Source organism: Myotis myotis, unplaced genomic scaffold (genome assembly GCF_014108235.1).
Source record: "Myotis myotis isolate mMyoMyo1 unplaced genomic scaffold, mMyoMyo1.p scaffold_m19_p_2, whole genome shotgun sequence".
NCBI lineage: Eukaryota > Metazoa > Chordata > Mammalia > Chiroptera > Vespertilionidae > Myotis > Myotis myotis.
Genome location: NW_023416324.1, coordinates 93471237 through 93498268, shown reverse-complemented (window position 1 = coordinate 93498268; position 27032 = coordinate 93471237). Strand labels below are relative to the sequence as shown.

The following is a 27032-nucleotide window of genomic DNA, read 5'->3' as shown; positions in this document are numbered from 1 at the left end:
ACGGCCCTGGAGCTGGCAGGGGCGGAGCGCGGGAGAGGAGCCCTGGGAGGAGCCGGGGGCAGGGCGCCCGGGACCAGGCCTTGTGCAACCCAAGTTCCCCTGGCCGCTGGGTCTGTGCCTAGCAGGGCAGTCTGTCCTCGGGCTGGCAGCTGCGAGTGCGCGGCCCCAGCGGCCGGAACCTGGCGTGGACGCCCGGAGCTTCCCTCCCGCCCACGCGGGTTCGGCCCTGACGCTTCTTTCCCGGGGCGTCCGCTTCGGGAGGGTGAGTGCCGCCTCTTGCCATGGGCCCGGGGGCTTGGCCGGCGCAGCTCCCGGAGCTCAGCGCGCGCTCTTGGAGGGGACTGCAGGCTGGAGAGGTCTCTGCGGATTTTCACGTCCCGGCCAGAGTGGACTTACTGGTCCCCATGCTTCCTCCTACCGTGGCCCACTGACCCTTTCAAAGTCAGGATTTTTACGGACCTCTTCCGAAATCCTACCGCATGCCAGGCCTGGTTATAACAGGCTCCTCTGATCTGCTCTCAGCCCTATTACAAGTGAGGAAATTTACAATGAAACAGGCTCAGATCAGTTCGTGAAGGGGGTGCCAAATAAGGCCAGCGCCCCACAGCTCGCCCTTTGTCCAGTACATTGTGGCAGTCTGTGACGGAACCTTTAAACATTTTAAACAGCTTCTTTAACCTTTAATTTCCCTTAAAATATCAGCCAAAAAATACATGGAAAGGGGCATGTATTAAATATTATATGCTTCTAGCAGTGCTGTGTATTGTTCTGGACATAACCCAAGTGCCCAGAAATGGAGAAACGGTCACAAATGGGCATGCAGACAGTGGTCTAGTTACCTAGTGAAATGCTATCTACCTGGGGTGACAGGCACAGAGCCTGCCAGTGTGTAAAGAGGCAAAGTGAAAACACAACAGCTTCTGGGTACTGATTAAGAAGTAATGCACACCAACAATATCAGCCTATTTGATGCAGTCTACGTAGTTTCGTAACCGCGTGGTTCTTTTCTGTCGACCTGGCTGAGTGCATAATTCTTATCAAAGGAGAAGGATTACTGCTGTGGAGTGGGGTGTAAGGAAGGGCAGTGAGCGGGAACTGAAGGGCACTGGACAGCAAGTCCAAAGCCTGGCTCAAATGTTTTATTTGGAACAAGTAACTTCCTGAGCCTGTTTCTTATTCTGTACAACTTGGAGAATTGTAGGAGCGTGGGAGTCACAAACGCAAATGCCTCAAGTGACCAGGCATGTGATGTGAATATGTAACTGGGCCAAGCAAGCAATAGGGAATGGTGGGGCCTGGGAATACAGAATACATGTCCTGCTAGAGGCATTAAACTTAAATAATTTCCCCCCAACCAAAATTGTTTTGGGCCTTCATCTTAGGAAGCTCAGGATAAGTTATTATATGAGTCTGAAGTGACAATGATAACTTTTTAAAAAGTAATCAGGACATATCATTCCTGCTTAAGGCGCTCCAGTGGCTGTCTTGTTATGCTTAGAATAATGTCCTCACCCCAGTCCTGCTGATCCCACTCACCTCTGATTGCATTGCCCACCAAAATTCTGTGTTTAACCACAGGCTAGTCAAACAGGGTTTATTGAATACTCTAGGTCAGTTCCCAACTCAGGCCTCTTACTAGTACTTGCTATTCTCCCAAGGTTTTACATGGCTTGGTCCTATCATCATTCATCTGTGCTTAGAGATACCTTCTTGGACCTTTCTATCCTAAAATATCAAACACAGTCCAGCCATTTTATCTGCTAAACTTCTTTATTTTCTTTCTTTTTTTCTTTTTTTGGGGGGATCACCATTTATTTAATGTATTTTATAGTGTTACAGATATCTTCCACCCCCCCATCTCTTTGTCCCCTCCTCCCAACCCCTACCCACCCCTCAGATCATATATAAGTTCTTTGGTTTATCTCTTCTCATTCCCCCAATCCCACATTGAGGTATGTCAGTCTGTCCCATGCCTCTATGCTTTGGGTCTTATTTTGTTGGTCAATTCATTTTGTTCAATGGATTCCACAAATATGTGAGATCATGTGATATGTGTCTTTTTCAGATTGGCTTATTTCACTTAATATTTTCCAGGTCCATCTATGTTGTCCCAAAGAGTAAGCGATTCCTCTCTTTTTTACAGCTGCATAGTATTTCATAGTATAAATGTCCCACAGCTTTTTTATCCATTCATCTACTGATGGGCACTTGGACTGTTTCCAAATCTTAGCTATTGTAAATTATGCTGCTATGAACATAGGGGTGAATATATTCTTTCTGACTGGTGTTTTAGGTTTTTAGGACATATTCCCAGAGTGGGACTGCCGGGTCAACAGCAGTTCCATTTTTAATTTTTTGAGTAAACTCCATACTGTTTTCCATAGTCTCTGAACCAATCTGCATTCCCACCGGCAGTGAACTAGGGTTCCCTTTTGTCCACATTCTCACCAGCACTTGTTGTTCGTTGATTTTTTGATGATAGCCATTCTGACAGGTGTGAGGTGATATCTCATTGTGGTTTTAATTTGCATCTCTCTGATGATTAGTGACTTTGAGCATTTTTTCATTATCTCTTGGCCATTTATTTGTTGTCCTCTTTGGAGAAATGTCTATTCAGGTCTTCTGCCCATTTTTAAATTGGATTATTTTTCTCCCTTTTGTTGAGTTGTATGAGTACTTTATATACTTTTTATATTAACCCCTTATCAGAAGTATCATTGGCAAATATGTTCTCGCATACAGTGGGTTCCCTTTTTATTTTAATGATGGTTTCTTTTGCTGTGCAGAAGCTTTCTATTTTGATGTAGTCCCATTTGTTTATTTTCTCTTTGGTTTCATTTGCCCTATGAGATGTATCCATAAGCATATTGCTACGTGAGATATCTGAGATTTTATTGCCTATGTTCTCCTGTAAGATTTTTATGGTTTCATGCCTTACATTTAAGTCTTTTACCCATCTTGAGTTTATTCTTATGTATGGTGTAAGTTGGTGTTCTAGTTTCATCTTTTTGCATGGTCTGTCAAGTTTTCCCAGCACCATTTGTTGAAGAGACTGTCTACTCCATTGTATATTCTTGCTTCCTTTGTCAAATATTCATTGACTGTAATGGAGTGGATCAATTTCTGGGGTCTCAGTTCTGATCCATTGGTCTATATGCCTGTTCTTGTGCCAGTGCCAGGCTGTTTTGGTTATAATGGCTTTGTAGTATAGTTTAATATCTGGTATCGTGATCCCATCTACATCATTCTTCTTTCTCAAGATTGCTACAGCTATTCGGGTTCCATATAAATTTTTGGAGTATGTGTTCTAGCTCTATGAAGTACGCCATTGGTATTTTAATAGGGATTGCATTGAATTTATATATTGCTTTGGGTAGTATAGACATTTTTTTAAATAAAATATATATATATATATATATTTTATTTAAATATATTTTATTGATTTTTTACAGAGAGGAAGGGAGAGGGATAGAGAGTTAGAAGCATCGATGAGAGAGAAACATCGATCAGCTGCCTCCTGCACACCCCCTACTGGGGATGTGCCCGCAACCAAGGTACATGCCCTTGACCGGAATTGAACCTGGGACCCTTGAGTACGCAGGCTGACGCTCTATCCACTAAGCCAAACCGGTTAGGGCAGTATAAACATTTTAATGATGTTAATTCTTCCAATCCATGAACACAGTATATTCTTCCATTTATTTGTATCTCCCTCTATTTCTTTTTTCAATGTCCTATCATTTTCCAAGTACAGGTCTTTTACTTCCTTGTTTAAGTTTATTCCTAGGTATATTATTTTGTTGTTGTTACAGTGGTAAAAGGGATTGCTTTTTTAGTTTCTCTTTCTGAGAGTTCATTATTGGTATATAAAAATGCCATCGATTTCTGGAGGTTGATTTTGTATCCTGCTACCTTACTGAATTCATTTATTAAATCTAGTAGTTTCCTGGTGGAGTCTTTAGGATTTTCTATGTACAATATCATGTCATCTGCAAATAATGAGAGTTTTACATCCTCCTTTCCAATTTGGATGTCTTTTGTCTCTTCTTCTTGTCTGATTGCTGTGGCCAGGACTTCCAGAACTATGTTGAATAAGAGTGGTGAAAGCAGACATCTTTGTCTTGTTCCTGTTCTAAGGGGAAATGCTTTTAATTTTTCCCTATTGAGTATGATGTTGGCTATAGGTTTGTCATATATGGCCTTTATTATGTTGAAGTCAGATCTCTCTATTCCCTTTACTGAGAGTTGTTATCAAAAAAAAGGATGATGGGTTTTGTCAGATGCTTTTGCTACATCTATTGATATGATCATGTGATTTTTTTCTTTCAATTTTTTATGTAACGTATCACATTACTGATTTGTGAATATTGTACCGGCCTTGCATCCCTGGAATAAATCCCACTTGATCATGGTGTATGATCTTTTTCATATATTGCTGGGTTTGATTTGCTAATATTTTGTTGAGGATTTTAGCATCTGTGGTCATCAGGGATATTGGCCTGTAATTCTCTTTCTTTGTAGTGTCTTTATCTGACTTTGGAGTTAGGTGACATATTTCAAATACCTTTTGGAAGAAGGCCCCTCAGAGGTTACAGTGATCTCGCTCTTGCTTCTTTCACTGGTTACAGTGCCTCCACCAAATTTCCCAGCTGTGATTCTGTTTGCTACAGAGTGGGGCAGTCACTGGTGAACTTCAGAATCCACTTCTTTTTCTGCCCATTCACCACCAGCTTCTTCACTGGCGCCTGGCCTCTCCTCAAAAGCCTTTTGCTGATCCATTTGCATGTCCTTCACAAAGTGGTGGTGAGGCCTGGAGCCAGTACTTCAACCTCACCTCCTTGTCTCCCCACCTCCCTCAAGTATTTGTTTTTTCTCTTCTAGGTTGTTGAGGCCTGAGGAGACTGACTACATCTGAAAGCCTGGGGCTCACCACTCAGAATCCTTCTGTGCTTAGGATTAAAGCAAACCTCCTCTGTGACCTGTCTGAGAGAAATCCATCTGCCTAGAACATGGCAGGTGACTATTAGCTATTAACTTTTCTAAATTAAAATTTTAAGTAAAAGTTGAATATGTTGTTAGAAAAAATTTAAATAACACTGAAGTGTATAAAACTTGTTTTGTTTATGTGGATCACTACCTGGAATTACTTTATTTTTTTATTTTCTTACTTATTATTTATTTAAATCCTACCAAAAAGGACACATATGTAATACCCTTTGTAATACTTTACGCAATAAAACAATAAAAAAAAAAATCCTACCAAAATATAGGTTCCTCCAAAGTAAGGGCCATGCTTATCCAATTTCTGGAATGACCCCAGGGAATAGTAGATGCTCAATATATAGTTGCGTGAATGAGCCCCCTGGGTAACCATGGTTAAAAATTCAGTATAACGCCCCATCTTTACTTGTCTCCCTGCTCATGGCCCCATTCTGCTACATCTTTTTTTCTCTCAACAATCTATATATATAAAAGGCTAAGTGTCCATCCAACCAGTAGCTATGACATGCACTGATCACCAGGGGGCAGATGCTCAATGCAGGAGCTGCCAAGATGCACACTGGCCATTTAAAAATAAATGGCACCATGGACCTGGCGCCACAAAGCAACACTCAGCTTCCCCCAAGTGGGACACAGGCCCCACCACCATCCTGGAGTGACAGCCCACCAAATCACAGCCAACACTGCCAAGACCCCATGGTGCAAAATGTGGCCCATAGCCCAGCCCAGCCCAGCCCAGCCCGGAAACAGTCACTGTAGGTGCCAGGTAATGATGTCACATAGCAAAACCCAGCTTCCTTTCCCTAGCAACTAGTCTCCTTGGAGTTTCTTCAGCCCAGGAACATGACTTGCTTTATAGCCAGGTGGAAACTTTTTATACTTTAACCAAATGTCTGTGAAGCGTTTTCATGTGCCTCATCTCATTTGATCCTCACAGAAGTCCTGGAGTAGGTAGATAGGAGACTTGGTAGAATCCTATTTTCATTAGCCAGAAAAATGAAAATGGAAATTTAGAAAGCTTAGAAACTTGACCCAACTGAAAAGAAGTAAGAAATGGTGGACCTTGAAAATGACTTCAGGTTTTCTCACTGTGCAGAATATAGTCAAACACTGCTGCAGTTAAATATTTTACCCTTTGTTCTCTCTGCATGATCTACAATAATAATGTGCCTCGTGTTGATATTTACTGCTGTGTTGCTGACAATTACCTGAAAGAGAAGTTGGGGTGCTTCACTGGGCTGGAAAAAGTTCAGAAAGCAAGTCTAATTAAGCAAGTTTATTCCATATAAAAGGCTAAGTTGACTGGCACATGCGTGATACATATAAAGCTCTCACTGGCGCCAATCGCATGCGTATGTTTTGATCTATAATTGTTGATCATAAATTTGGTTGACACTTCTATTATAGAGAAAGGGTGAATAGCAATATTAAAATATTTCTTCTAATTAATTTCCTTTCAATGTGCATGAATCTGTGCACTAGGACACTAGTATAACGTAAAAATCTTTTAATTTCAGAACATAATGGTACACCTTACATATGATACTATACATTGGGGTTTTCCACCTCAGCACTACTGACATTTTGGGCCAGAAAACCCTTTGTTTTGTGCAGCATCCTTGGGGCTCTGTCTATCAGATGCCAGAAGTTCCCCTGCACCGACCCCACCCTGCATCCCCTGAACCCTCCCAGCCATGAAAACTGAAAATGTCTCCAGTTATTGTGAAATATCTCCTGGGAGGCAGCACTGCCCTAGTTGAGAACCATTGGTATAAATATTTTATTTGTATCAATTTTCCCAAGTAGACTCCATTCATGGCTAATGAGTCTGAGAAGTTAAAATTAAAAAAAAAAAAAAAGTATATCATTAACTCATGGAATTTAACCTTTATACTCAGTGGAATGCCCAAAAATTGTTTGCTTCAAACTAACCTTTGTATTTTCTCCTTAAGGACCTAAACTGAACATTTTAAATCAACAGTTTAAATACTTGGCCTTAGGCTTTACCTGGGAAAATTTAAGCAAATCACCAGAGCTGCCTCTTGCAAAAAATCAGAGCATAATTTCAAGTTATCTTCTAGCAAGGACAATACTGCTTCAGGAGCTATTGGTAATAGTGACACAGCCAGGACCCATAAGACCTGACTCTTACACTTCTTGTCATCTCACATCCAAAAGCTGGGCTCCTTACGACCCTGTCTTCCCTGGAGTAGTACTAGGAGTCCATTTTTTCATATCTTGTTTAAGTGTGACATTTCAATGGGGCTGGAGGAAAAAAAGCAAGACTGTGTGTCAATAGCTGATACCTGCCCACATAGGGTTAGCACAAAATATGAGTCAGGGAGCTTTTCATTTCATTGAGTTTGGGAACAGGGCTCCAACTTCTCAGAGGATAACCAAGCTAGATTGGGCTTTGAAAGAACTTGGTTGTTTGAGTTTTGACCGATCATAATTGGACCCATTGTATATTTGCATATTAGTAAACTCAAGTACCCATTAGCTATGCTATAACTGGATTAAAACCTCACTCACTGAAAAGGTTGGTATTTCTTAGCTTTAAATGCTGTAATGCTCCTACACGTCATTTCCGTTTTAGTCTTTTTGAATTTTGACAAAGAAGAATTGCTCTTTAAGAGAAATCATTTCTTCTCTGAACTTAGGTAAGAAAGTGCTCATCATCTATGCGCACCAGGAGCCCCGGTCTTTCAATGGCTGTCTGAAGAAAGTGGCTGTGGAGACCTTGAGCAAGCAGGGCTGCTCCGTCACCGTGTCTGACCTCTATGCCATGGACTTTGAGCCGAGAGCCACAAGGAATGATATCACTGGTAAGTCACAGGACACAAGCTGTGTCTTTTAAAACTTCTTTCTTTGGGTGTGTGCATTTTTTTATTGAGGCACAACTGATAGAACATTAGTTTCAGCTTTACAATGTAAAGATTCAATATTTGTATGCATTGCAAAATGATGACTATAATAAGTCCAGTTAACACTCGTCACCTCACATAATTACATATCCCTTTTCCTTGTGAAGATCCACCATCCAGCTACTTTCCAATGAGCAATATAGGCTTATTTACTGTAGTCACCATGCTGTACATAACATCTCCATGACTTACTCATTTTATAACTAAAAATTGTACCTTTGACTCCCTTCATCTGTATGGCCCACTCCCCAATCTCTGCCTCAGAAACCCACCAATCTGTTCTCTATATCCATGAACTCAGTTATTTTCTTTTGGTTTTTGGTGTTTTATTTGTTTGTTCTTTTTTTAAAAATATACATTCCATGTGTAAGTGAGATCATACAGTATGCATCTTTTTCTGTCTGACTTATTTCACTTAGAATAATACCCTGTAGGTCCACCCATATTGTTGCAAATGTTAAGATTTCATTCTTTCTTTGTGGCGGAGTAATAGCATTCCATTGTATATATACTACATTTTCTTTATCTATGTATTCGCTGATGGACATTAGGTTGTTTCCATGCCTTAGCTATTGTAAATAATGCTATAATGAACACGAGGACCCTATATTTTTTCAAATTAGTGTTTTTTGTTTTCTTTGGATAAATACCCAGAAGTGAAATTTCTGAGTCATAAGGTAGTTCTAGTTTTAATTTTTTGAGGACCCTCCATGCTATTTTCCTTAGTGGATTCACCAAATTATATTCCCACCAATAGAGCACAGGGATTCCCTTTTCTCCACATCCTTGTCAACACTGGTTATTTCTTGTCTTTTTTATAATAGCCATTCTAACAGGTGTTAGGTGGTATCTCATTGTGGTTTTGATTTGCATTTCTCCAATAGCTAGTGAAATTTAACATCTTTTCATGTGCCTGTTGGTCATTTATATGTCTTCCTTGGAAAAATATTTATTAAAGTCCTCTGACCATTTTTAAGTCAGATTATTTGTTTTCTTACTTTTTATTTTTGTAATTTAAAAAAATTTTAGAGAAAAAAATAACCAGCACACATAATATACAATTCTCAAGTGGAGAATTCCACAGTGCAAGTTTGTTTACCATCCCGTGGACACCAGTTTCTCTGGCCCTGAGATAATAAGTGTTACCCATTTTCTCACTGTCCTTCCAAGGACATTCTGTGCTGTATAAAGCAATTACAGGTATATTTTCCACTATTTTTAAAAAATGGTAGTATAGCCCTGACTGGTGTGGCTCAGTGGATAGCGCGTCGGCCTGCGGACTCAAGGGTCCTAGGTTTGATTCCAGTCAAGGGCATGTACCTTGGTTGCGGGCATGTCCCCAGTGGGGAGTGTGCAGGAGGCAGCTGATCGATGTTTGTCTCTCATCGATGTTTCTGACTCTCTATCCCTCTCCCTTCCTCTCTGTAAAAAATCAATAAAATATATATTTTTAAAAATGGTAGTATGTTATATCCATTGATTTGCACATTGCTTTCCTTCTTTACTACTACAAACTATTCCATTATTTGGATGTCATAGTTTAAGTAGCCCCTACTCAAGGGCACTTTAAAAAAATATATTTTATTGATTTTTTACAGAGAGGAAGGGAGAGGGATAGAGAGTCAGAAACATCGATGAGAGAGAAACATCGATCAGCTGCCTCCTGCACACCCCCGACTGGGGATGGGCCCCCAACCAAGGTACATGCCCTTAACCGGAATCGAACCTGGGACCCTTCAGTCCGCAGGCTGATGCTCTATCCACTGAGCCAAACTGGTTAGGGCCTCAAGGGCACTTTAGGTTGTTGTCCACCTTTTGCTGTTATAAACAGTGCTGTAGTGAATAATCATCACCACATGTGTTGTCCTACATATGCTAGTAGATCTAGTAGTGGAATGGCTGGTGTGGGGAATGTGCACTTTTAATTTTTATAGGTAATATCAAATTGCTTCCCATAAATGTTGAACCAGTTTACACTCCTACCAGCGATGCTTGCAAGTGCTCATTTCCTCACTGTCTCCAAAAGTGTTATCAATTTTTGAAAATTGGTAATGTGACACGTGAAAAAATTGGTTCCTGGTATAGTTCTAATTTGCATTTTTCTCATTCAAATAAGTGAGTTTTACTATTGTGGGGAGGAAGAAATTTTCCTTTGTCCTCTGGTCCAATAAATATTAGACGGATCAACAAGAAAAAATAACAAAATTTAATTTTGTACATGCATACATATGGGAACCCAACATACATGAGAGGTTCAGAGACAGAAAGGCAAAATGCAGTACATATGGCATTCTGAGCTAAGGAGAGATAAGGCACCTTGGGGCTTCAGAGGGAATGAAGGTCATTGCAGGATGATAAGAGCAGGTGTTCAGTAATTAGAAGTCTGCCCTGCCCTATACAAAGTTATTTCTGCTAATAACACTTATTATAGGCAAGGTCCTAATTTAAATTCTCTTAGGGAGAAGTAAAAGTTGTTTGTGGGCCAGCAGGTTCTCAGTCGCCTTCAGCTCAAAATAATTCACATGTCAAGTGGCCTGTCCTGAACTCCTTCAGTCTTGCCATTAAAATTTCCTGAGAAGTTCATATTTCAGAAGGTGGGTTGGTAGGTTGTTTTAGTTCTCGTTAAATCAGACTCAGTCTTGAGAAGAGTTTAGTTCATTTAAACAGCTGTGTCTCATTTCAGGAGTCGTTGATGCCTATGGGTTCCCAAAGTTAGGCCTTTGGTCTACATGATCAGGTATTTAGGAGAGTCATCTCTATAAGAACAGAAGTTTTGGTTAGTGATTGGAGCAGATTATAATCCCAGGTTCTGAGTTGAGAAGACAGGCATCAAGAAGATTTCTAGATGTCTCACTCGAAGTATCTACATACTCTGGACTTCTCTTGTTCTCTTTCTAATTCTTTAAGTTGTAGGGTTAAATGGGTTTTTTTTAATTTTTCTTGTTTTTTGAGGTAGGCCTGTAGTGCTATGAACTTCCCTCTCAAAACTTCTTTTGCTGTGACCCAGAGATTTTTGGGTTGTTGTGTGTTCATTTTCATTGGTATCCAGGAAGTTTTTTATTTCTTTCTTGATCTCATGGTAACCCAGTCATCTTTTTTTCATCTTTATTCATGTTGTTGATCATCTTTGCCATCATTATTCTGAACTCTATATCTGATAAATTTCTTATGTCCATTTTGTTTAGCTCTTCTTGAGAATTCTCTTGTTCTTTCATTTGGGGCTTGTTTTTTTGTCTCCCCATTTGACTGCCTGTTTGGGTTTGTGTCTATGTATTAGGTAGATCCGCTATGACTCCCAGTTTCTAGTACAGGACAATGTTAGACACTGAGACGTTCCCTGAGTACCCTCCTGGAACTATCGGCAATCCACATGTTGTGGCTCCCTCTGCTGGGGCTTTGTGCCTTTGGAAAGGACCAAGATGTGCACCAGGGTCTGCTTTTCCTAGCCTCAGGCCCAAAAGATCAGGCAGAGACTCAGAGCCCACAGAGATCTTCCTCTGCCTTCAGTTCAATTGACACTCAAGCTTTGTTAGCCTCAGGCTATCAACATCAGAGTGGTGATAGAGGTCTTCCAACAAGGTGGGGCAACTGCCTTCCTCCAGGCAAAAACTGCCTGGAAAGCAAAGATCTGCCAGACAAAGATGTCCTCTACAGCATGAGGTAATGACTCAGTGCATGAAATCAGGGTGCCCACACTCTGAGCTCCAACCCCAAAGCCCCCAACTCTGGACTCTCCTCACACAGCTTCAGTCCACTCTGCCCTCCCTATGCCAAAGCCCAAGGTGAGTGGCTGCACACAGAATTTTTTGTATTTGCCTTTTAAGAGGGTGTCTGCATTTCTAGCTGCCTCTCCCTGGCTGACAGCAATCCTACTGCTATTAACAACCAGGTGTTCTGTGGGCACCTTTCTCAATTCTGGTTCTCTGTTTTGTAGAGCCCAGCTTGGCATTTAGACTCAGGGTTCTCATTGGGAACTTCCTAAAGCTGAGATATCCCTCCATACCTTCAGCTGCTGTCTGTGAGGGCTCAGCCCCTCCACACTTCCTACCAGTCTCTATGCAGTCTCCACTTTCTGTCCTTGATTATTAGGGTTCTTTCTGTCCTTGGGGACTCTGGGGTTGGAGCTCAGAGTCCTCAGTTATTTTTCTGGGTAGTTTTTCTGTATTTTAGTTGTATTTCTACTTTGGTCCTGGGAGACTGTCAGTGTAGCTTCCACTTATTCCGCCACCATTTTAGAATCCTCCCTTTTCTTATTGATTTTAAAGAGCTCTTTATATATTATAAAATTAGCATTTAGTGTGGGATTTGAATTGTAAATACATTTTCACCAAATTTTTTGTTTTTTACTGTGCTTATGGTATAATCTTTTTTTTCCATGCAGGATTTTATTTACTTTTAATTAGTTGGCTTTTGATCAAAGGTCAAACTTTCTAAGATCTGGATTTTGCCATATATATATATATATATATATATATATATATATAAACTCTAAGTTTAGTTTTTTAAACATTTTATAGTTTCTTGTAGTATTTTACAGATTCTACTTTTTAAAATTACAAACTTTATCCATTCAAAATTTATTTCAGTGTCTAATGTGAGGCATGAGTCCAAGTATTTCCCAACTATCTACTCAGTTTTCTCCCACCATTTATTGCATGATCCAGCTATTTGCCCTGATTTAAAATGCCACCTTCATTGTAATCTAAATTTCCACTTATATTTTACTCTGTTTTCAACATAACAAACATTCAAACCTTTAGAGAACTTTTATGAGTTTATTTGAGCCAAACTGACAATAATTGCTGGGAAGCAAAATCTCAACAGATTAGGAAAATGGCAGTTTTACCACTTATTTTATGCATTAGAATCAAAGGGCAAGATGTAAGGGGTAACATGAAGTTCATTGGTGATGGATTAGGGAAGCAGGAGAAAACAATGCAGAGAAACCTCTAGGCGTGGATAAAAAGTAAAATGGATAGACAAATACTTATTTTATTTGGGTATGGGATAGTTAACAGTCAATAATAAATATGATAACAAGAACAATGAGAGATTTGTGGTCTCTGCCCTGGTGCTGTGTTTGTGCCAGGAGGGGTCAGGAAAAAGGGAATTAACCTTGACATTCCAAAGGCATGTCATGGTAGATGCAAAAAGACACTAGACAGGCTCAATCAAGGTCAAAATTGACCTTTGTCACAGAAGATTCTAGCCTAGGACATGACCTGCTTTTAGTTAGAATGTTTTCATTTCAGACCATGCTATGTGGTTACTTTTGGTGTCTGAGTTTATAAGGCTTCGCTTAGCTTGTCTGGTTAAGTATGTGGCCCCTTTTCATCCACACTACTTTATAGTTTCTCTTTGTTTTCTGTCCATGACTTTGTTTATTTTCTACCACACGACTTTATTTATTTTGGCAAATTTAATATATGATAGAGTATGTCACCCTCATTTCCCTTATTTTCTATTTTCATTTTAATTTTCCATTAAATCTTTTGAATTAGGTTTCTAGATTCAATAAGTAACCAGATGATATTTTAATTCAGATCCCGTTAAATTTACAGATGAGCTCTAGCCGGTGTATCTCAGTTGATTGGAGCGTCATCCCGTATGCCAGAAGGTGGTGGGTTTGATTCCTAGTCAGGGCATATACCCAGGTGTGGGTTCAATACCAAGTGGTGGTACGAGCAGAAGGCAACTGATCAATGTTTCACTCTCACATCATTGTTTCTCTCTCTCCCTCTCTCTAAAGAATCAATTAAATAAGTAGATAAATTTACAGGTTAGCTTTTATGATGCCAATTCTTTCTATCTGAGAAAATTGTATGGCTTTTCATTTGCTCATGTCTTTTTTACAACTCTCTAAGTCGGTTAACAAGTTTTCTTTTAGAGATCTTGCCTGATTCTTATGGACTGATTTTTGTTTTTCTGTGTAGAGAGGATTAATCTTGGTATATACCTCTGCATCCACGTGTGTGTGTGCATCCAACCATTGCTCATTTACTTACTGTCTGTGGTAGTTTTCAGGTGATGCTTTGTGCGTTTCCAATATACAATCACATAATCTGCAAATAAGGATCATTTCACCTCTACTTTTCCACTGTTTAACACCTTAAAATTCCTTTTGTTTGTAATTGCATTAACGAGATCTCCATATTTAGTATTTAGTACTGAAGATAATAGCTGACATCCTTGCCTCTCCAGGTCTTTATTTTCTATTAATAAATCATCAACTATTTTCACATACTACACTGTACCCAGAGTCAAGTAAGCTTAACTTTCTGGTATGGATCCTTGTAGACCTTATTCTAAATATAAAAAAAAAAAAAAGTTTTTATTGATGTATATGATCAGAAAATCTATAGACACAGATATAAATACAGCCATTGTTCCTTGCTTTATTCCAGCATTCAGAAGTCTTTTTAAAGACTATGTAGCACTCCCTGGTATTGTTATCGGTGGGGAGCTCTCTGTTTCCTCGCCTGTTGCTGGTGGGAGTGGGATTCTCGCGATGTCACGAGTAAAGCAATTTTCTGAGATTTGCATGGGAGAATTAGTGATATTTATTTGCATGGAACTAAACACCTGAGTTTCCATGGTCCCATCTCCATCCATCCACCAAGGAAAAACCCCAGTCTTGTCTTCAGTGGGGCTAGAATTACAGACAGTGCTCAGAGTTTCTACACCATATTTGCACAGTCCAATCAAGCATCAGGCTACCTTAGCTTGTGTTCCCAGCTGCAGTCCTTTATGTGTGGGGTCCACACAGCCATGAGCCATATGGCTTCTGCAGTCCATTGGGTATGGAGGGAACAGGGGCAAATGCAAGTAACCAGGAGCAAAGCCAGAGGAACCAGAGAGAGAAAATTCCTTTGTTTCAGGATTATGTATTCCCAAATTTTCTAAGGCTTGCAGTGGCTCCACCCTTCTGGGCAATTATCTTTGTTCCCAGATTAGATTGACAGGCAAGTGCTTTCCCTACATCACACTGACTCACTGTGCATGTGCCCATCTTACCTTTAGTCCAGTCCCTTCCCCCAGGGATTTGCAGGGAATGGGCAGTGGTTCCCTGTGGAGTGTGAAATTGCAGCTTCCTGGTGAAGCAACCCATGCTTCACCCATAAGATGGCCAAATTTATAATGTCTGGCCTTCCCTTTACTCCTTTCCTATTATTAATAACTGGCTAATGACAATGGTAACAGTATGTATTATAACTTACCCATTCCTATGTTGATTTATATTTATGTTGCTTCCAACTTTTATTTCAAGCCATGTGTCAGTCTTTCTTTTATGGCTCTGGATTTACTTCTTGCTTAGAAAGGTCTCTCCACACCCACACTAATAAAAATTATTGCTTTGATATTGTTGAGGAAAACTTTTCCTCTCCCCTTCTAAGTTCTTCTAGCTGGTCTAATAATTAAATTGGCATGAGACAGGTTATCAGAAGAAAAACAAATTAAACTTCTGTTCTTCCCATATACATGAGAGAGACTCAGGAAAAGTGAGTAGCTCTTCAAAATGGCAGAAGCCAGCACCTTAAATACCATCTTTAGCTAAAGGCAAAAAAAAAATGACGTTGGGGGTGGGGAGTCAGTTATGAGAGGTTACCAGGAAAGGCACAGTAAGCAAGGGTAGGATTGTGCAGACTTAAGTTTGAACCTTCTCCATTGATAACAGTTTCTAGAGATGTAGACGTCTTCCTCTTCCTGGTACAATGAGGGATTTCCGTTACTCACACAAATGTAAGTGCCTAACACTGCCAAGGTAGGAATGTCCATTCCTGTAGAAACTTTATACGTTTATTTGAACCCAAACTGACAACATTGCCAGGAAGCATTCTTGGGTACTCCTGAGAATGGCAGTTTTGCAATTTCTTTTATGCACTTGGAATTAAAAATAGAATGTAAGTAATACCATTATAATAAACCCAGTTATTAATAACTGGAAAGGAGCAAAGGGGACACCAAATATTATAGGCATGCCCAGTAAAATATGGATGACATAGGGAAGGTACTTATCTATCAATCACACCTGGGAACTGGTCATTTGCCAAAGGAGGTGTGGCCACTGAAAGCAGGGAAAGATTTAATAAATTTAAGCTCCTAAACAAGGGAGTTCTCTCTCTTGCTCTCTTGCCTCTTGTGCTCCAGGCTTCCAGGCTCTCCTGTTCCTACTCTCTCGCATTCACCCATATGGCTCAGAGCCATGTGGACCCCACACAATGGGCTGATGGACTGTTGTACCAGTCTAGCTCCACTGTGGAATGAAAATTTTGGACACTGCCCTTGCTTTTAGCTGCTGAATCACCAGCTGCACCTCCTCTAGGCCTAGATTAGAAATGGGACTTTAAGAAACTGAGGGATGGCCCTATCCATCAGTAGATAGAGGGTTGGCCTGTGGACCAAAGGGTTCTGGGTTCAGTTCTGTTCAAGGAAACATGCTTGGGTTGCAGGCTTGATCCCAGTGGGTGTGTGCCATAGGCAGCCAATCAATGATTCTCTCTCATTGATGTTTCTACCTCTCTCTCCCTCTCCCTTCCTCTCTGAAATTAATAAAAATATATTTTTAAAAAAGAAAGTGAAGGATGTAATTTCATGCAAATAAAACTTTCTACCACAGAAAATTCTGCCCCTCCCTTAACTACCTGGAAGGCCTGAATTAAAGGCCTTGCCCATAATGAGATTAGAGGTAACCTCTTTTGACCTATCTATAGGGCAGTTACCCTCCTAGGGTTCCCTGTCAATAATGAACCTTATGCAAAGGCACTCAATATGTGCTTTTTGAATGACAATGAAATGTAGGTAGATTAAAAGAGGTGGCAAAGAACAATGAAGTTTTTAAATTGCGATTCTACTGAAGCACTGAGGGTCCAGTTCTCCTCTTGGCTCTTCTCCAAGCGACCTGGAGCTTGCTGGCTCATCTCCAGACCCCGAGTGCGCAGTGGTTCAAACATGCACCTTCAACCTCCCACCTCTGCTGCCACTTAGGGCCCTGGGGCATTGAAGTAGTCTGTGGCCTCTCTTTAGTCTCAGTTTCCCCTTTGGTAGTTGGGATTTATACCCATCTCACCCGGTGTTGTGAAGATAGAGAAGGTGGAGTGTGTGGAGCGCTGCCCCTGACAATGAGGATGTGCTCAGTAAAGGGTAACCTGTGGTTAATGCTGACGAATGCCTTCTGATGAGTCATTCTAGTTGACACGAGCCCAATTAAAGTGAGAGAACAAGATATCTCATCTTTCATCTTAGTTGCTGTTGGATGGTACTGTAAGTTCTAGCCCTGAAAAACCTCCTCCCACCCACTGCTACCACCTGACTTCTGCCCCACCCCCAGGCTTGCTCTCATACCCCTGCTGCTATAGGAAGCTTTTCTAAATCTAAACCACAGAACTTATTTTTTCTCCTCTTAAACCACATGGCTCCCCATGTGCAGGAAAAGCTTAAGTTCCTTAGCAAAACTCACAAGGCCAGAGGCCCATCTGCAGATACATCACAGGCATCCTTACTGGCTTTCCACCCCAGCTCCTCAGATGTGCTGACCTTGTTGTCAGTCAAGTGCCTTGTGTCTTTTGTCCAGAACATCCTTTCACTTCCCTCTAGTGTTCCAGGCTGCCTGGTGACTCCTGCTCCATCTTGAAAACCCAGTTCACAAAGCCCATTCCCAGAGATATGTTTGCTAACCCACCCAAGCAGAGCTGGTCACTGGCCCTGAGGGCCACCACTGTACTTAGCACACACCCAGAGTTAGACCACATGCATCTTGACTGTATGACATGAAGCTGATCGGGCTGTAGCGCTGGACTAAGCTAGCTGACCAATTCTGTTTTGTACCGTATGTTAATCATTTGGTTAGTTATTTCACTGCTTCTCCTACTGGACTTTGAGTCCTTGAAGGTAAGGAAAGCAGCTTCCTTTCTTTTTATTCCATAGCCTGAATACCTGGTTGGGTCTCAGTGACAATCTGGTGACTTGCTTTGGGGAGTCCAGGGTAAATGACACCAGTGGGCTTGGCCTGGATGGCCGTGGATGTTGCCCTGAGAGTGAGAACATTTGGCCTCTTCCTCTCCAGGTCCTCTCTCTAATCCCGAGGTCTTCAGTTACGGGGTGGAAGCATATGAAGCCTGCAAGAAGCAGTCTCTTACCAGTGACATAGTCGATGAGCAGAAGAAGGTTCAGGAAGCTGATCTAGTGATATTTCAGGTTTGTTTTCCTCTAATTATTATACTGAATTAGATTCATTCTATGGATAAACTCTTTCCAAATATTGGATTTCATACTTCCAGAAGTGGTGTTGATGTTTTCAGCACATTTGCACACTTATTTATGCCTAGTTGGGTAAGGAGATCCATATAGCCAATATTACTCATTCAAAATCCTGACCCCCAAGTAAATAGAAGTATGTTGCCTTTAGCCCAATGGTCCAAGAAATGTCATATCATGTTGCTTTCATTTCCCTCTTTTCCCCACCCCAGACAGGCAGGGGCTGGAGGAAAACCAGCGTTATCTACACCAGCAGGTCACATGCAGCTCCTGCCTTAAATATCCTGATCATTAAGAGGAAAATCTATTGGTTTCCTGCCTCTCATTGGTTGCCTCACCCGCCCACCATCCCTGTATTCATTCACAAATTGTTCCAGGGCCAGGATTCACTACCTAAAGATCTGGCCCAAGAATTGGCCTAACTCATCAAGGCCACTCCCTGCCACAGCTAGAAGGTTTGCAGTCAAGTTTGTGACCCTAAGCTTGGCAGCAATATCAACACTTACTCTTTGAGAGTCATTGGGGTAATGGAAATACAAGTCAAACTAGAAAAAAAGGGAATTTATTCTTAGGGCCCTGGTCACCTGGGTCTCCTGGAACCCAGGACAGATGGTGGCAAAGGACAGTGGAAACAGAGGCTCTTCTTTCTCTGAGTCTCATCTGCTCTCCACCTGCTGGCTCTGTCCTCCCCTAGCTTCACGCCAAGGACAGGAGTCTCTAGATCCAGAGTCTCCAAGATGGAACTGATTGGTCCAGATTGTCTGCTTCCCAACCCTGGTGAGGGCAGGAAGTGGGCAGGACGAGGCCACCTCTTTCTGGCAGAAAGATGATGGGGCTGTAGCAACTCTGGCCTCAGAACCACAAGCAGCTCTCATTCTCCTTCCTGACTCCCGGGGTCAGCTGACCACTCATGGAACTGGGTAGCTAAGCAAGCCAAGGCCTGTTCTTTTATAATGGTTTGTTTTGTTTTATTTTGTTTTGTTTAGCTTTATCTTTATTGTTGAGACTATTAAATTGTTTTCTTAACCCCCCATATCACCTCTCTTCTTCCACCCTCCTTCTCACTTCCTTATACTTTACCAACAGGGTCTGCATTGTTGGATTATTTGTCTCATTCAGCCCCATTCCTACTGTTACCATACACATCTCACTCTTCACTGAGCAGTTACTCTGTTCTGGATCCTCCGTCACCACAATGCTGTGAGCTAGGGACGAGGAGTAGCCCTATTTGCAAATTAGGAACAGGAGGCACAGACAGGTTAAGTAACTTGCCAATATCACACAGAAGTAGGTTGTGAGCTTGGATCAGTGCAAGTCCCGAGTTTGAGTGTGAGTTAGAGTGAAAACACATGAAGCACAGTCCTCCTTTCGCCTTTAGTAACTGTTTCTTGTCTGTGTCCATCTCTTTGCATTGATGGCATTATTGGACATAGTGTCAGGGCTTCCAGGAGAACACGAAAACTTCGGGGAGATCTTACTACTGGTGTGTGGGGTCTGAGGGTAAGGCTTTAGTTTGTGTTAAACCTGGAGCTTCCCAGAACCTAACTCAGTCTGATTTCCAGATGCCAGCAGCTCCCCCCAGGCACACAAAGGGGCAGAATCTATTTTCATACACTTCCTCATGTCCCTTCCATTGTGTCGGCCACAGGCTGCCGCCACAGATCCGAGTCTAGCAGAGCTTCTGAGCGCCTCCCCGTCTGCTCGGGGTCCAGCATAAGGGGGTTGTCGTAGAGGAACCAGAGGCACCTGTGACAGCAGCCAGCACCATTGTCCACTCTGCCCCCCGCCCCCCACTCCACCTTCTCAAACCCACACTGCATGCCTCACACTGAAAGGGAAGAAATGTCCTCAACTTGTGCTGCCCCATGGGTTACACTCGCCTGCTCAGTCCCCCTGCAAGCGGGCAGCGGGATTCCTTCAGTCACCCAGTGATGGCGAACCTTTTGAGCTCGGCGTGTCAACATTTTGAAAAACCCTAACTTAACTCTGGTGCCGTGTCACATATAGAAATTTTTTGATATTTGCAACCATAATAAAACAAAGACTTATATTTTTGATATTTATTTTATGTATTTAAATGCCATTTAACAGAAAAATCAAACAAAAAAATGAGTTTGCATGTTACCTCTGACACGCATGTCATAGGTTCGCCATCACTGAGATAGACTGAACCACGAAGCCTGAGACAACCGCAGCATTTGTTTGTCCTTGGTGTTGTCCCCAGTTCCCGCTGTACTGGTTCAGCGTGCCGGCCATCCTGAAGGGCTGGATGGACAGGGTGCTGTGCCAGGGGTTTGCCTTCGACCTCCCAGGATTCTATGATTCCGGGTTTCTCAAGGTATGTGCTGGGTAAAGGATCACTATAGACTGAGGGAGGGACAGAGTGCATCTCATCGAGTTATATTTCTAGTTTACTTTTTAAAAAACAAATATTGATTGAGCACCAACTATGGGCAAAGAAAGCTCTGTGCGCTGCACGTGGGTGAATATAAGCATTGTTTCTGAAGCCTCGGAGCTTTGTCTCTGGGAGGCACAGACACAGCCACAGTGCACTACGTGTATGGCTGTGAGGGCCTGAAGTTTTGCTAGGAGGGTGGTGTTGCTGCTAGAGAAATTAGTGGTCTGGGTGCACACGAGTGGGAGTGGGGTTTTTGTGTACCGCTGAAATGATATTTTCAGAATACCCCCCAGGTGAATGAGATGTAGGAGAAAGCTTTACTAGCATGGAGTTCCATTCCTGGGGTTGTAATGTCTGATGCCAATTAACCCAGTCCTGAAAAGGGGGCCGCTGAGGTCCCAGCAGCTCCAAAAGCAAAGCCAGTGTCCAAAGTGTCTGTTCCATGTTGCAGCTGGGTCCAGTTCAGCATCAGTTAATCAAATTCCATTAGCCTATCGTTTGGATTCCACATGGCCGTGAGCCACATGGGTGCAAGGGAGGACACTCCCAGCAACAGGAGAGCCGGGAGCCCAGTGCTCCAGACAGAGAACCAAGAGAGCATACACCTTTGTGCAGCTGTTTAAATATTCAGGTTTCATGCCCTCGCAGTGGCCCCACTCATTCTGGTCAATTACCTGCTCCCAGGTGTGATCGACAGATAAACATCTCTTTACTGGGCATGCGTCCAAACTGCCTGTGTCCAGCCCCTTCCCACATCAATCAGTGGGGAACAGACTTGGATAGTGTTAAATTAGCAAAGCTTTATAAATGGCATGCCTATATTCTCTAGTCTTCCCTTTACTCCTTTCCTGTTCAATAACAATCAGATTATAACAATGGTCTCAAAGCGGGCCACGTGGTGAGCGGCCCTGACTTCGAGAGGGCTGGCGGCGCTGCTCCCCTCGCAGTTCGTCTCTCAGAGCTTCCCGTGGAAGCTGGTCCATACCCAACACGTGGTAGCTATGAATTTCTTATTAAAATACATGATTATTAAAATTCTAAAAGCTTCAGAAAATAGTGCATATAAAGAAAACACTAAGTCACAAAGATTCGGCTTGGGCCAGAAGTGTGCTAACATTTGCTGAGTGGTGCCATGTGTGGGCATGACCTGGCTTCCTTCGGCCCCCAACCTCCCAGCCCTCCAGGTCTGCGCCCGCCTTGCCCACTTCTCACCTGCAGCGCTGAACCCACCTTCTGCCAGAGGTGGGAGATCAGACTATTCCCTCTGATTGCTCCCTCCCTGCCTCCCACTGGGGGCAGCTGTCACCTGTAGCTGGCCTTCCTGGAAGTGGGAGTGTTGTATTTGCCCCTCCCCAGATGCCCCTCCTGGTCATTACAGAGCTCTGTGCTGGAGTCACAGTGACATTTATTTGTCTCCTCCTCTGGGGTTCACATGACACACATGCTTTCTCCTCCGCAGGGTAAACTGGCCCTCCTTTCCATAACCACGGGCAGCACGGCCGAGATGTACACGAAAACTGGAGTCAGCGGAGATTTTAAATACTTCTTGTGGCCCCTCCAGGTAGCCATTGCACTGCACCCCACCCCCTCTCCCCACAGCTTCCCCAGGTGCAAAATGAGGTGGGACTGAAGCCTGAAACCCATTCATTTTGACTCCATCTGGATACAGGAAATTATAACATTTTACCCTTTTTAATTTTTTGACTTAGCAGCACTGAAAAGGTTGGCCAATAGGGACAAAACAAATTATAATGACAGGCTGCAATATTGTTTGGGTGGAAGCTAGGAAAAAGCCTGGTTAGCTGGAATCTGCTCTGCAGATAACAGGATTGCCCCGGCGGGGGCTGGGACCGGGGAAGGGGGCGGTTGGTGGGGGACTGGGCAGGTACTGAGCCCGCAGAGCTATAGAGTCCTCCACAGGCCTTGCTGCTTGAAGGCAGCATCGCCCTCCAACCCTGGCAAGAGGTGCCTGGGCCTGGCATTCCCAACAGCCTCACGCCCCCCACAGAGGAGGTCCATGGGGCCCGGGCTGTGCCTCCTCCTCAGAGCACCTCACTCAGGTCCCCAGGATTCAGGCCCGACTGTGTGCGCACCCCTGGGCCCAGGGGCCCTGGGGATGGTGGTTTGCAAAGGGGAAAGCAGTGGGCATGGCAGGTTCAAGCAGGTTGAGGGGAGGAGCAGAGAACTGCCAGGAGACTCCATAACTGAGATGGGAACGTTCTTTCACATTGCTATGAGGGGATGGTTGTCCAGGGAGGAGTGATCACATATTTAAAAGTTGGTGAGCTCACTTTTAAAATGTGACGGTGATGTGTGGGCCTCTTGCCCTCCCACCAACCCTGGTAGGGTAGGCCTGGACAGAGTGTGGGTTTAAGGGAAGGAGAGGGATATTTCTAGGAAAGAAAATGTGGTCTTCTTTGAAAGGAGATGACACAGGGATTCCACTTAGTGAAGCCCTGAGAAAGAAATGATTATTTACAAGCCTTAATGTCTTTCTTCAGGGCCAACTGGTCTCTCACGTGCCATTGTACACACTTAAATTCTTCTTGTTTTAAAAAAAATCTTTATATTTTTTCACTTTGTAAAAGTGCATAAAAGAAAAAAGTGAGACTATAAAATACAAAAATGCAAAGTCAGTACTCTTAATTTCACCTTAAAAATAATCATTTTTAATAATCTATATTATTATTATTAGGTTTATTATATTTTTTTCACCTAAGTGGTATACTATAAATGTTGCTTCAAACTTCTTATTGTTTTTATTTAATACATAACTTGAGAAACCTTCCAGAGTGCACATTATAGCTAGAATAATCTCATTCTAGAATAATCTATCATGTAAATGAATACTAATTTGCCTAGTCAGTCAAAACCATAAAGTTCGCTGTCTGAGTCAGTAGCAAAGATCAATGAACAGAATAGAATTTGGAACTTCTTGTTGCCCAGAATTCTTCACCTCCCCGGTAATAGCATCCTAAGGTTATAGGGCACTTCGTAGTTTTCAGTTACCCAGTAGCATTCAAGGTTTCCAGTTGTGTTTTTGAAGTTTTATTTTATATCATCTCCCTCCTTTAATTATTCACCTGAATGCTGTGTAAGGGTGTGGCTTCCGATCAATTCTTCCTGCTTTGTGGCTGTAGCATGGCACCTTGCACTTCTGTGGATTTAAAGTGCTCGCCCCCCAGATCAGTTTTGCTCCTGAGACTGCATCAGAAGAGGAAAGAAAGCAGATGGTGGCATCTTGGGCCCAGAGGCTGGAGACCATCTGGAAGGAAGTGCCCATCCCCTGCACGCACTCTTGGTACTTTGGGCAGTAACGTCATGTGAACAACACACTAGGTGATGCAAGCGCATGGGAAGAGAAGATGCTGCTCTAATAAAACTCAGTTACAACAAGTTCACTGGATCTGTTTACTGAGGTGTGCGAATGGGTTTCTTCAGAGGGATATACAGCCAGGTCCAAAATTTCTCGAATCAGCTGGTCCTATTGAATTCTATTCTAATACCATTATTCACCCAGGCTTATTTCCTTTCTGATAGCTGTCCCTCTCCGTATATTCATTCTTCATGGGTAATGTTGTTTTCAGATATTCCTCTTCACATTAAGCTGCACTTGTTAATTTGTGTTTGTTTTATTTCATAACTTGAGTTTCTGTTTTTTTCATAGGAAACTTCAATCTTTCCATAGCCAGCGTTTTAGTGCTGTTTGCACTTCTTTCTTTTATTTTTTAAAAAATTTGTATTATGACCATGAGTTTTAATTGAATAGCCATTTAAATTATATTTAAAATCATTGAGTGCTAATTACAACGAAAATTCCCAAACAGTAGTCTGATGGCTTCCTATCACAATGCATGTGTTCTGTAACACCACTAATAATTACCCCCACAGAGAACGCCGGGGGAGATGGAGGTGTCTCCACAAAAACGTGTTATAGAGATCCGATCTCCTCCTCCTCCTGCTTCTCATCTTCACCATCATCATCATCATCATCATCACCTCTGAGGACAAAGCCTCTGCTCGTGGACAGGGCCCTTCCTTGTTGCTAACACCCGTGCAGAGCCCCTCACAAGGGACTCAACATGCAGCCCTCCCTGGATCCTCCTCATCAAACACCATCTTGTGGGCATCCTCATCTTCCAACAGCTGTTCACCTGCATCCTCCTCCTTCTCTTCCTCAGCATTGTCAGACCCTCCGCTTCTGCACTGTCTTCCTCCTCTTCTCCATCTGATGCATCAACAAATACGTTTTCATATTCATCTTCTTTCTTTGCACCTGGATCTTCACACTCAGCGCTTTTCTCCTCATTCTCTCAGACCCATTTTCCTCAGACTCTAAATTTTCAGGGTCATTTCTCCAAACTTTTCAACACCATTTTCTTCTAATTATTTTTTGGAGCCATCTTTTCCAAAGCAGTCTTCAGATTCTCTTTCCAAGACTTCCTCAGGCCTTTTGGGGGCTATCCTCCTCCTGTTCGGCTTCTTTTTCAGGGTCTCCTTCAGGCCTTTGGCAAAGCCTTTCTTGTCACCTTTTTTTTTTAATCCTCACCCGAGGATGTGTCTTTTTTATTTATGTTTTGAGAGAGAGAGAAAGAGAGAGAGAGAGAGAGAGAGAGAGAGAGAGAGAGAGATCAATGTGAGAGAAAACATCATTGTTTACCTTCCATATGTGCCCTGACCAGGAACCAAACTTGTAATCAAGGTATGTGCCCTGAGTGGAATCAAATCCACAACTTTTTGGTGCATGGGATGATGCTCCAACCAACTGAGGAGCCTAGCCAGGCTCCTCATTATCTTTTTATTTCTTTTAAAATATATTTTTACTTATTTCAGAAGGAAAGGAGAGGGAGAGAGAGAAACATCAATGATGAGACAGAATCATTGATTGGCTGCCTCCTGCATGCCCCATACTGGGGATCAAGCCCACAACCCGGGCATGTGCCCTTGACTAGAATTGAACCCCAGACCCTTTAGTCCACAGGCCGATGCTCTGTCCACTGAGCCAAATCAGCTAGGGTTCATCATATTTTTTTGAGGCTCATCTTTTTAGGATCTCTTTTCTGACTCTTTGCAGACTTTAGGAATTGCATCCCTCAGAGTCTCCTTTGGGGCCATGCTCTCTAGCATCGTTTTCAGAAGCATCTTCTTCAAAATCACCCCATCTTTTTTTTTCAAATATCTTTTCATATATAGTTTATTTATAAGGGATTTAATCTAGTACTTATTCCATACTCAGATAATTGTCTATAATTAGAATGCAACTCATAACAACCCATTAAATAATTTGCCAATAATCCTCCTATATAATAAAAGAGAAACATGTAAATTAACCATCCCTCCCACTACATTCACCAGCCAATCAGAGTAAGTATGCAAATTAACCCAACACAGATGGGGGAGGCTGGAGCTGGAATACTTGCGTCATAGCCATGGCTACCATGCAAGCATCCTGGCTCTGGCCGCTCCACGCCTGTTGGGGATGCAGAAGTCAGGGGAGACAGAGAAGTTCAGCTCTAGTGCCTGAGGCTGGCTTCGGCTGGGAGATGAAGAAGCTGCCTGCCCTGTGATCCCAGGCCGCAGCCAGCTGGAGAAGCTGCCCACACTGCATCCCAGGGGACATGGAGAAGCCGCCCACCTGTGGTCCAGGAGCCAGTGCCTGCAGCTGGCTGTGGCCCAGGAGACGGACAAGCCACCCACCCCGAGGTCCCAGGCTGCAGCCACTCAGAGAAGCTGCCAGCCCTGTGGTCCAGGGTGCCAGCGCCTGTGGCCTGGGAGATAGGTTCCCTCTTCTCCCACTGCAGTCATTACTCCAATATTCCCCTTCTGAATTTATCTCTTCTGCCACAACCCAACTCCAGTTTTCATCTGAAGGATACGGAACAGAGAGAGCAGTGTTAAAAGCTTACATTTTTAAGCCAGTAAGGTTGGTACTTAAACATATAAATGGAAAACTAGAGTCCTTAAGATAACAAAGGCTACAAAGGGAGGGGACAGGGACAGGGCATGACATATTATATCCAGCAATCCATATGGGGACTGAAAACTTTGCAATGATGACAATTAGTGAAGATATGACTCAACTAAAATAGTTGACAGGGACAATTCTTCCATCTTTCAAAATATCTACATCAAGTCTGTTTAGATAGATTTTTATCTGCATAATATAACACATTCTGACAAGACCACCACCACCAATGTGGTCAGTGTTGTGCCAATAAATGTTTAACAACTGGCTCTCAATCAAAGAAAACAAAACTCTGATTTATACTATCGGCCAATTTCTGTGGCATAAGTTCTCCATCCATGACTGATTTCAGCTGCTAATGTGATGCCACTAAATGCAGAGCTGAGGAGAAACATGCAGTAATACACTATTACCAGAAAGACCCAAAAGACATAAATAATGTCAAGAGCCAGAACAGTAAAGCGTAGTAAATAATTGAGGAGTGATGAAT

At 42.6% G+C, this 27032-nt stretch overlaps 1 protein-coding gene across 3 annotated transcripts; it reads left to right on the top strand.

Annotated features, from left to right (window-relative positions):
* Positions 1-23978, top strand: NQO2 (N-ribosyldihydronicotinamide:quinone reductase 2). 3 transcript variants are annotated; one of them, XM_036351842.1, is made up of 7 exons: positions 1-262; positions 4882-5016; positions 7662-7826; positions 17989-18119; positions 20404-20517; positions 22037-22138; positions 23763-23978. In XM_036351842.1, exons 2-7 carry the CDS (start codon positions 5010-5012, stop codon positions 23892-23894), a joined length of 651 nt encoding a protein of 216 aa, XP_036207735.1. In that variant the 5' UTR covers positions 1-262; positions 4882-5009; the 3' UTR covers positions 23895-23978. The 3 variants fall into 3 exon arrangements, with proteins under 3 accessions (XP_036207735.1, XP_036207734.1, XP_036207733.1); XM_036351841.1 differs by having other exon boundaries at positions 23718-23978; XM_036351840.1 differs by having other exon boundaries at positions 23677-23978.
* The last annotated feature ends 3054 nt before the right edge of the window (positions 23979-27032 follow it).

Excerpts from the sequence above, each read along its gene's own strand:
- NQO2 (XM_036351840.1), top strand. Across the intron at positions 7,827-17,988 it reads CACAAGGAATGATATCACTG|GTCCTCTCTCTAATCCCGAG; the intron begins GTAAGTCACAGG and ends CTTCCTCTCCAG. Across the intron at positions 20,518-22,036 it reads ATGATTCCGGGTTTCTCAAG|GGTAAACTGGCCCTCCTTTC; the intron begins GTATGTGCTGGG and ends TCTCCTCCGCAG.